The following is a 12,114-nucleotide window of genomic DNA, read 5'->3' on the forward strand; positions in this document are numbered from 1 at the left end:
CCCATTGCATCCAAAATTTTCAACTATAAAAGGCTATTGCTGAACCTAGAGACAGAGGACTTCAAGGTTAAACCACCTGACTGTTCTTGCAAAATTCTCCATTCAAATACAGTCCTTCTGGTCATGTTGTTACAGGAGATTTAACCATCATCAAAAATGAATCTGTGTAATATCCTTTCTAAAGGTCCCAAGTACCGTGAACCACGCTCCATAAATTGGAATTATAACTTTAAAGTTCTTTTGGATGCCGTCGAGGGCTATGCAAGAAAGTGGATAAAATGAGAACAAGAGGACATTGATTCTCTGTCAGAGTGGTTAAAGGCTGTGAGGTCTTTAATTTTGAAACAAATGAAAGTTTTAAGTAGGTCAATGAGTGCCAATGCTATATCAGTTTTCAAAGATCCCGATGTAGCAAAAACATTGTCTACTATACATGACAAATATGTTGTCGCACCAGCAGACAAAGCCCAAAACAACATTGTCTTTGTCTGCAAAACGTTTTACATCCAATGTTTATTATCTGAGGTAGACGTAGAAAATAATAGCAGTGATAAGACCTATACTGCTACCACACTCTCCAAAGAAGAGATTGTGGAAAACCATAAATCTGTGCTATCCTCTTTTGGTCTTTTACCAAGGACGATGATTGTGATTTACCGTCTATGTACTGGATTTCTAAACTCCACAAGAATCCATACAAATGTTTCATGGTTGGATCTGCAAAATGTACCAACAAAACTCTTTCAAAACTTTTAACTTCTATACTCACAGCTGTCAAAGAGGGTCTACAGTCCTACCATAATACTTGTTACTCCCGTAGTGGTATTAATTCAATGTGGATCCTGAAAAATTCGAAAGATCTTTTAGAGACAATCAGTTCAAGACTATTATCTGAATATAATAGCATTAAAACCTATGATTTTTCAACACTGTATACTACTATTCCCAATACTCAGTTAAATCCTGACTTAAAAACATCATACATCGTTTTTCCAAAAAAGATGGTACATCTAGATACAAATATATAGTTCTTGGTAGAGATTACTCATACTTTGTAAGAAATAATTCCAAATCATCTTCCGAATATACAGAGGAAGATGTTTACAAAATGCTGGAATTTTTAATCGACAACATATTTGTCCAGTGTGGTGGATGTGTTTTTCAACAAACGGTCGGCATTCCAATGGGAACAAACTGTGCTCCTTTACTTCCTGACCTTTTCCTTCACTCTTACGAGGCTGACTTTAAAGCTGATCTGATCAGAAAGAAAGAATATCGTTTAGCTAGATCCTTTAATCTCAGTTTCCGCTATATAGATGACATATTATCTTTAAACAATCCTAATTTCGGGGATTTGATACATCGCATCTACCCAAAAGAACTTGAGATAAGGATACTACAGACACTGTAAAGTCAGCCTCATATCTTGACCTACACTTAGAAATCAATGGTAAAGGTAAACTATTGACCAAACTTTACGACAAACATGATGACTTTTCATTCAAAATTGTCAACTTTCCTTTCATCTGTGGCAACACCCTTTCAGCACCTGCATATGGAGTGTTCATATCACAACTCATATGTTATGCCAGAGCTTGCCAAAACTATGCAGACTTTTTGTATCGCGCTAGAACTCTAACAAATAGGCTACTGGAACAGGGTTATGTTGCTACAAGATTGAAGTCATCACTACATAAATTTTATGGTCGTCATCATGAACTCGTGGATAGTTATGGTGTATCCATCTGCACCATGAAAACTGATTTATTCAACGGGTCATAGTTTTCCTTTCCTAGTTTGTCTACCCGGAACTTGACTTTTTAAGAGCAACTCGGCGGATGTTTCTAGAAAAAGAGGACACTTACCCTACCGGAGCATCTGGTCCATGCTCCCAGTTTTTAGTGGAGTCCAAGTTTGCTTTTGTTACTTTGTATGTGTGATTTTAGTTACTTTATGTTCTTTGTTGAGTATGGCTATTTTCCATGTCTGGTCTTTGTCCCTGGATTACATTCTTTTGATTACCACTATAACCTTGGTTCCCTTGATTACTCTTATCTAAATGAAGCAGCAAACCATATTTGAAATCAATCCACCCATTAGAACCCAAGATAACTGCAATGAAATTCAGACAGACAGATAGACAGAAGGAACGATGAACAACTTGATTCTGATATAACACCCACTCATAGAGTGGAGGTATGATATCCATCAGATGACATAATAAGACATTACACAATATTACAGTATAGAGACATAACATGTTATATGGTATTCACATATGATTTCTTCATTTGTACATCCAGGCGATATGAGATGTCTTACAATAAGAAAATTAGGTATTTTAAATTGACAGAACAAAAATTTGCCCACAATGCTGTAACAGCATTGACATTAACAGCTGTTTGCCCTGACGAGAACATATAAGAATAAAACTATATATATTAGAAAGGAGTATAAAAACATGTATTGGTATACAATTTACTAGATGATTACTAATATGATAATTCAATGAGTGGATACCAAACTGCATAATAAAATACTTCAGTAATTGTATTGACATTCTTCATAATTTGATAAATTACCATGTACAAGTTTTCTTAAAAGCAATTTAAACCAAATTTTGGTCTAGATATTAAAGTGCTAGAAAGAAGTGAAGTATTCTTCTTTTCCATATCTTAGGAATTAATTTGTTTTAAATCAGAATTTTGAGTAATGAAAAATTTATACAATAATACAATGCACCAAATCACAGTTTAAGTTCAAGGGGAGAATCTAGAACACACAGACCAAACATCTAACTTTCATATTTCTTGTCCACTGATTTTAATCCTAGTTTTTAATCACAATAATTAGTTAATTCTTCAATATTTACAGTACCATTTGAAAGATTAATTTAAACACTACACCAAGTGTACTGTAAACTATTAACTTTATACCATGTCTTGGATTTAATTCTAAAGAAAAACCAACATTGAGTTGTCAAAGGGACTTTTAAAGTAATTGTCTTCCTGTCTACAAACCAAACTTCACTTTCAGTCTTATTTTTAACTAATTAAATTCCATTACAATAAAGTGCTTATACTGTTTCAGAAATTTCCTTCATAGATATTTTTGAAGGGCTTCTCTAAAGCTATGTGTAAGCTCTACCATACTGTGCGTGGGACAACATGATGCAAAATTAAACCTTGATTTGGACTTGAGGGATTAAACTAGAGATTTAATGACTTTCCATGTGTAAAGGCCTTCCACTACTTTTACTGATACATATTACATGTTGTTTTAACAACCCTTTCTTTATTGGAACACCTGCTCTTAGAAAAATCTATGTCAAACAAGGATCTGATTAAGTTTTATAGAACAAACAAAATCAAGAAATAAGAAGTGAAACTTATTAGAATTCAGTGTTTCAAATTTCACACAGCCAGGATTATTTTCAGATATATTTCAAATACATGTACATTTGATACATCAAAGGCAATGGATAGGGTTCCTTACAATTCTGAAAAAGAGTGTCAGTCTGGAAACAATTCGTATTTATCAGGAAGCAATAATTTTATTTAATACTTTTATAGTCATTTGACAATGAATATATGACACTACATATTCTGATTGAAAAAAGGGAATGTACAAAATGGCAGTAACTAATAATTATTCATAAAATTTTCGTAAAAATCAATGTAGTAAAAGAGAAGTTGTAAGTATAAAATGGGTACATCTACATGTAGGTTCATGGCTAAGTTTGGACCATAAATTTATTCAGATAGTGCCTCATTTCCACATCCCAAACAAAACTTGTTCAATTAATACAGGATTTTAACATTTGCTACAAACTTTATTAAGATAGATCTCTTGGAAATTTAGTGTGAGGGATTACAAAGCAAACTTTGAAGAAACTTTGGTTTCTATGGGAGATAACTATTGGTATCACAATATTTGCAGGTTATCATTGACTTCCAATCTTTTTTTGGTGATTATTGGTAGTAGAGTTTAAAGTAATTTGGTCGATAAAGGCTTTTGAGCTCTTACAAAACAAATTTTGAAGAAATTTTTAAATTTCAAAGGGACAAAACATTCACGATATTACATGTAGCTAATCACTGTTGAGTTTTCATTTGTGCAAGGGATTTATAGCCTGTAACCATTGGTATAAATTTTATACGAATCAATTCGAAAATGCAAATGTGAGGGTGCTACAAAACAAATTTTGAAGAAACTTTAATTTCCAAGGGGGTTAATTCTAAAAATATAAGCAGGACATCAATGATTTACAAACTTGTATCAGAGATACACAGCAGTGATATCTGGCTTAGACTTCACCTAAATCTGTAAGTAGATGTAGGCCTGAGAGCACATACAAAACAAAATAAAATTCAGAAGAAACTTCAAAATCCAAGGGAAAAAAATTTTCAATTTTAATAGGACAATTTCAGCTAAAATGTGATAAATGGAACATGGCCACCTCTATTCCTAATCAGTGAAATTATTGAAAAAAAAATTCAATTTCTCAATACTTGAATTGCAAGTAATTTGGTAAAATGAAGGACACTGAAACACTCTTCAGATAAGGAGACAAAATTCAACTCTTACTTTCAAAACCTTAGTAGAAAAAGTGTAAAAATACCTAGAAATATACGAAAGATTTGTCTATTGACACTTAGGTCACAGTACACAAAAAATAAGCACTGAGCTGCATAGACTTACTACAAATCCATTTCTCTATAAATATATACCCAGTAAATGTGCATGAAGAAAAACACATAAAAATGATAATGAAGTTTATAAGTCTTTAAAGGTAATTGGTTTCACCATGCTGATCTGGATCAATTATCATCACTATAATTCTGATGTATCACATAAGTTGCTGCAAGTGTTTTCAAAATATTGGAATCATTTATTAAATTAAATATATTAAAGAGAATAAAGTCCTCATAATGGTATTTAATGTGAAATTGAATAATAGCTTGGAAGCACTTAGAGCCTAATTTCATTCTGACAGGAAGTCATGTCTTTTGGAACTTCAAATACAAAGTTTGGTATTTTAGTTCCCTCTTCACCAAAAAGTGTTTATACATATATATAGTCTTCATTAACTATTTAAATTTAAATATTTAAATTTGTTTCCAGCATGCCATAATAGTAGGTCTTTTTGGCTTTTGTTTGTTTGTTTGTTTGTTGGGGTTTAACGTCCAAGCAGCAATATTTCAGCTATATTCAGACAAAGAACATGAAATGGATGATAAAATGAACATGAAATGAAAAAAAAAGGATGGGTCACAAGGATAATAGGGTCGACAAATTTTGATTGCCACTGGAAAAAGGGGGATGGGTAAGGTCGGGCAATTTAGACTCCTGTGGCGGAGCGCAAAGGTCCCTACTCCTATCGAATACCACAGCAGGGTTCTTTAACGTGCGAGGAACTTGGCATCTTTCCCAACACGGTGCACCACTATGGTTTGCGGTCAGGTTTTCCGTATTATAGCCTGACAACCTCAGCATGTAACATGCCAGGGGTACCCCATTCCACCACCTGGGGCACACATCCCAGTTGCTCTGTGGGCAGAGCGCCTAGCCCCCGGCTAGGTTTCTGAGCACTATTTAGTCGCCTTATACGACAAGCTTAGCGCTGCTGCAGGCCTATTCTTTTAACACCCGGACCTGCACGGGGCTTTTGGCTTTTGCAAGAAAGTCTTAATGAACATTAAGTAATAATGGTCTCGTTAAATAGCGACAAGAAGTGTCTGAAGAAGTGTTAATATGTGACAAGAACCATCAATGTACTTAGAAAAAGTGAAAAGAGGGGAAAATAGCAACAAGAAGGTTTTCAAATATAAGTAACATACCAGTAATTCAACCAAAAAGCTTTTAGAAGTACGCAAAAATAGTCCTACACAAATTTTAGTGCACTTGTATTGTATCTGACTATGGAAAATAAAGTGTATGGCAAGCAGCACAAGTGAGCCTGTTTTTGTAGAGAATCATATTTTTTTTATTTCTACATAAAATGATCACTGTAACCTACTAAAGTAAATATCTTAATGAGTTCTGCATGAAGTCCCCTTTTTGTAAAATGTAGGGAATTCCCATTCTATTTTTAGCTCATTGTCTTCTAGGAGCCAGTGTTGCACTGCAAAATAGTACACCCCACGTGATATTTTCAGAGCTATTAGAGTAAACATGCAGCTTTTATGTGATATGTAGACTTCTTCAGGTTAAACTAAAGGTAGAAACTTTATAACACATTGAACTTAGCATTAGAGCCTATGGGAAGTGACATTAGTGGTTTGTAGCCTTACATGTATACATTCAACTTTGTTCTCTTACAGGTTGCACCTGCCTAATATCATCATTTTATAGAAATTATATTTTTAAAACTGGAGCTTCCCAATATGGATATAAACACTTTCCCAAAATTTGATTTTAATTGGTGTAAGTGTTTTTTGAGTTATTGTGCAAAACCTGGAAGCCCCACCTCTAAATTACAAAGAATTTCAATATTAAATGCCAAGATAAAATAAATGGAAATGTTTTTGACAATATTTCATGGAAATGATCTGTAAAATCCTGAACTTTATGGAATGATCTGTAAAACCCTGAACTTTATAGAATGATCTGTAAAATCCTGAACTTGGTGGGATCTTAACATAGGTATTAAAAAATTCACAATCTGAGGAGTGTAAATTGCAGTCAAAATTATTTTTAAAAAAATACAGGGAAAACATACAAGTAAACAGGTCTGAATTATATATGTTCAACTTTCACTTTGGCAAGTGGAAGCTTAAATTGCCAAATGAATTTATTAAGTTCAGGAAGTAGACATTGTAAGAAAGTTACTTTTTTCATTTGGAGCATTCCTGCAAAACCCAAATTATGAAAAAAAATACCAGAAAACTGCAAGTTTGTGTATTCTAACAAGTTAATTGGCTGTTACTTTCACATATCCTTTAACTGAGAACTACATGTACATGTAGTGACCAAATTATATTACATGTAAGACATAATCCACTTTTTATTAAAAGGTACATGTAAGTGGTAATAAGCTGCTGGACTAGTACTACATGTGATAAGATAGTGACTCAATGCCAACCAGCTATCACTCCATCTCTTATTTAAATGTGCTTAGCAGTGCTAAATGTAGACGCAATGACTCTTTGAAGTGACTAGGCCTTGAGGTACAAAATATAAGTTGATGAGTAGTGTATGAACTTGCATAATATAACTTAATCTGTTTACCTTACATAAATGTTAAAAATAGACAAAAGGGTCTACATATGTATATACATTTTGTAGGCACATGTAGTGCATTCAATATAAAACAAATATGATATCACTGAATAGGGTTACAGTTCTAAAGTACCTCATAATACAATATGTTAAAAAGTACTCAGTATCATATTCTCTTGTATTTATAATACAATTTTTAAATAATGAACTAATGACGATATATAGATTTCTGTGTATTTTTTCTACATTTTCATGTAACATAAACTAGTGGCTCTAGAGAGCCTGAATCGTTCACCTGGTCAAAAATAGTTTTTATAGCTTTCTAAAGCTGGACTGTTCACCTTACCACACTATTGTCACAAGAATCATTTAATCAATACAGAGCATCTTAGATATCAAACCCGGGTTTTAATATTATAAAATAAATCTGTAATTGTCATATTTTCTGTTCAAGGGCAATAACTACAAAATTAAGCAACAGATCTTTATAAAAATTTCAGCATACGTCAATCTCACAATACTGATCAATTTTCCCAATAGAAAACTAAGCTAAACCCTTTGGTTTTCAAGTTATTTCAACAAGTCGTCAATTTATAGTCCTTGAACCAATCCGTGCAACGATTTGATGGATCTATGACCGTTGACTGATTGATCACTGACGGATCGATGACCGATCCGATAACAGTTTGTTATGTTAAATGACGTTATATCTATTTTAAATAAAAGAAATGTAAAATAAAAGTATAAATTGATGTTCAAATCTATTGCATTATGTAAATATGTATGAAATTGACAAAGAAAACAATAACCGTAAAAATACAATGACAGCTCTGTGGTCATGTGATGCAATCACAAGTTTAATGGATCGGTTTGACGGATCGATGACTGACCGGAAACTGATCGGTGATGGATGACCAATTGCAATTTTTGTTGCATGGATTGGTTCAGGTACTGTATTAGTGGTGGCCATGATTTCAACAGATAAAACATTGTTAAGGATATCCTAACAAACAATTATGCAATGTTTGGTTAAAATCCAACCTACAGGTTGTCTAAGAGGATATATTTTTTTTTTTAATCCACTTCAGGACCCATAAGTCATTCATTTGTCAACAGATCTTTCTGAAAATTTCGGCATTCAGGTACAAGTAGGTAATCCCATCATGAAGTTCAGAACAATTTTTAGCCAGATTTTAGCTAAACCCAACTGTTTTTGAGTTATTTGCATAATTCTACAATTTGACCCCTATGGTCTATTTTTAGAAACAGTGGCCATGTTTTTCACAAGATCAAAAAACCACATGCATAGATTGCTAAACATATTCTACACAATATTCATGCAAAGTTTTGTTTTAATCCATCCAGTTTCAGAGATTTTCAAAGTTGGAATGTAAAATTTGGGGAAAAAATCCATTTCAGGACCCTTAACTCATTCATTCGTCAACGGAACTTTCTGAAAATTTAGGCATAAGTATATCACATCATGCTGAACAATTTTATACTAGGCCAGATTTTAGCAAAACCAAACTGTTTTTGAGTTATTTGCATAGTTCTGAAATTTGACCTCTATGGTCTATTTTTAGTAACGGGGGCCATATTTTTCACAAGATCAGATATCACCATACACAAATTGTTAAACATGTTCTACTGTAACATAACATTCATGCAAATTATTGTTTCAATCTATCCAGTAGTTTTAGAGGAGAAGATTTTCAACGTTGGAAATGTAAAATTCAGGAAAAAAAATCCATTTCAGGACCCATACCTTAATCATTCATCGATGGATCTTTCCGAAAATTTCGGCATAGGACCATCCCATCATGTTGAACAATTTCACTTCCTTCCAGACTTTAGCTAAACCCAACTTTTTTTGAGTTATTTGCATAATTCTAGAATTTGCCCCCTATAGTCTATTTATAGTAATGGTGGCCATGTTTTTGCCAGATCAAAAATCCCCACACAGTTTGTTAAAAATACCCTAAGGAACATTCATGCAAAGTTTGGTTACAATCTATTCAGTAGTTTCAGAGGAGATGTCTGAAAAAGTTAACGGACGATGATGCCGGACAGACACATAGTGATGGCAATAGCTCACATGGATTTTCAGTCAGGTGAGCTAAAAAATATAACATACCTTGTAATAAGTTACATTTAAAAAAAATACCCATATGTTTTACACAAGTATATTGCAGTTAAATACATGTACATCCATACTAAATTGCTAAGAAGATGGGGACCTATTTTTTTGTACTGTGTACATGTTACATGTATCTGGTTTCCAGCAACATATTTCAATCAATCCAGGAAAACCAATCTATATGTGCACAATTACCATTGGCAGAATATGAAGGGTTGGAACCTCCCCTTTTGTTGGAAATTTGTAAATTTGGGCAAAAATGTGCAAATACTAGAAGCCTGGACTGTGCCCCTTTCACAATAAATTGATCCGCCTGATTACATACATGCACTAGTACTTCGACTAAGGAACATAATCTTACAGAGCAGAAAATGGAGTAGGATTAGAAGAAGTTGGACTGACAATACACCAAAAATCCTCTGAACTTAGCTATAGATATGTAATATACATGTAGATCTAGTATAGTTGTGTAGGATATACAGCTACTTCTGCCAATCTGGGTTTCTATACTTGCCTTGTGGTTTACATGTGCGCTTTGAATCCGTGAATCATATAAAGATCTAAGGTACTCATAATAAGTGACGGTTAATCCTGAAGGCAAGCTATAATTAGTAACTTCACTATTTCCTGTAGGGCTTGTAACATTCTGCCTAGCAGGGGCGGAACGACACTGATACCGAAACGGAGTGTATCGTTTCTCTTCGTCTGATATATCATAAGTCACTTCGCAAAGTGTTGGTGCTGTACTGAACGCCATGAAATTCACTATCCTTAATTAAAAATGATAGATGACCATGACTGAGATGACACTGAGAAAGCCCTCCACCAACGTTCACTACTTCCGGTCGTTTTACAAAGGCTGACGTTTCCGCGGGAATATGGTGCTGATAAAAAGATAAATTCCAGGACACAACGGTTACATTTCAGACAGCCAAAAAGTGATATGGATTTTATAAATCCTGTACACTACTCAATCATCACAAATAAATATTCCTACTTAGTTCGAATCTTTTAATCTCTCTTTAAACGCGACATGGAAAGCAACGCATGCGACGAACCATTTACAGACCAACATAAAATTATCCCTAATTACTCATGATTAAGTTAATAGTAGTAAGAACTACTTAAGTATTTACGTATTTAATTTTTGTGAAAAGATTTTTAAATTATGAAATGCAGCTATAACAACTCAGAACATATAATGAATTCGAATTCACTGCTTTGACAATTAATGTTTATGTGTCTATTGTACATACAATTCAAGTACCTTGAAAATATTTCTGACCAATAGAAAAGGGAAGGGATAAGATGAAATGCAACAAATGCACCAGCTAGCACATAACAAAACAGTAAATACTATCAACAAGTAAAACGCACCTTTAAGTAATAGCTAAAAGGCACAACAACAAAAGTAATAAAATCAACGGTAACAGAACGATGACAATTCTTCCTAATTATAAACTAAAAAAGTAAAATAATCACACAAAAACACATTAATGATCAACATTTCCAAACTGTTGACAGGTGCATGTCTGTAATTATATGAGATCATTAATTCGAAGATTCCGCCTGCTGAAATCAAAGACGCGTACGTTTAAGTAAGTACCACCTTTAAGACACCCCTTGCTCTCAGGGTCCTGAAGTTCACAACATTTAAAAATAATCAAAGAAAGAATTGGGAACCTCTTTAATTTCTTTTCTTCCTCCATTTCAGAAAACTCACTATAGCGATTCAATATCTGATAAAGTTATGCAATCCCAAATCACAAATACAAAATCTCAGTTAGCTGGGACGGATTCAGAAATTTAAAGGGGGTTAAAGGATATGTTTTGCTCGATTTGGCTTAAGTTTTGCACAAAATAAACAAATTAAGTTTTCCAAAAAGTGTAGTTCTACCACCCGAGCTAGCTACCGATTATTCAGTACACACGGGCACTAATAAAACTTGACTATACAAATGCCATTATAATTTGAGCAGAACTTTCTTTCTGTTGTACACTGATTGGTATGGTATCTTTTTTAGTTTAGGATATTTAAATGATAATTGCAAAATATTGGGAATAAATAATCGGACCATTTATGAAATAAATCAAATTTTCAAAAATTCCAAGTAAATTGTACGTACAAGTCGATTCAGCGACCTTGTTTAATCAGAAATGTTTGGTGAGCTGAAAAAGCAGAGAAGATATAAGTAAACTGATACCTGGTCAAATGTTAGTAATTCATTGATGAGTCTTAAATCCTTCACATAAAGATGATTCTTCCAAGCATCTGTCGCCATATTACATAAAAGTAACGTTCATCGAGCGAAAAACACAAGAGAAATGGGAAAGTTAGGGATTATGGTACCTTGAAATATGAGGAATTTTGTTGATATTTGTAAATCTTTTTAATACCGTACTATGTTTGCCTAAACGATTTTGCGCGTCAATTGAGAAAGCCTAACCCAATGAATCGATGTTGAAAGTGCCGCATAATTTGTTGATCTTCTGTATGTTTACAAGGAATACAAGACATTGATCGTGTCTTGGTTCCTACCTAAAACAAATCTTTATTTGTGATTGTAAATCCTTGTGACATATCACAATCTAGTATTTTTTTTAAAACTCAACATAACATGCTTAAATGATCTTTTGTGTAATTGCAATTTTCAATCACAGTTTAAATGCCTATGAAGACCGAAGATTCGCTATCAAACAGTTAAACCAATCTAACCGAAATAATAAGATTGAAATTTATATATACAGAGGTCGTG

General features: G+C 33.5%; 1 protein-coding gene across 14 annotated transcripts in view; it reads right to left on the minus strand.

The window, feature by feature from the left end:
- The window catches only part of LOC148615218 (uncharacterized), a 51,065-nt gene extending 39,381 nt beyond the window's left edge, over nucleotides 1-11,684 (minus strand). For 4 of the 14 annotated variants that reach the window (XM_088589930.1, XM_088589920.1, XM_088589919.1 and 1 more), the window contains exon 1: nucleotides 9,873-10,439. In XM_088589930.1, the coding sequence (XP_088446056.1) occupies nucleotides 9,873-10,115 (243 nt within the window). In that variant the 5' untranslated portion in view covers nucleotides 10,116-10,439. Of the gene's footprint in view, nucleotides 1-9,872; nucleotides 10,445-11,562 lie in introns of those variants that run through there. The other 10 variants (XM_088589914.1, XM_088589913.1, XM_088589911.1 and 7 more) reach the window with 7 other exon arrangements.
- Nucleotides 11,685-12,114: the final 430 nt, after the last annotated feature.

The sequence above is a fragment of the Perna viridis genome, chromosome 6, assembly GCF_037379345.1.
Source record: "Perna viridis isolate PV_CMFRI_1.1 ecotype Kerala chromosome 6, ASM3737934v1, whole genome shotgun sequence".
Lineage (NCBI taxonomy): Eukaryota > Metazoa > Mollusca > Bivalvia > Mytilida > Mytilidae > Perna > Perna viridis.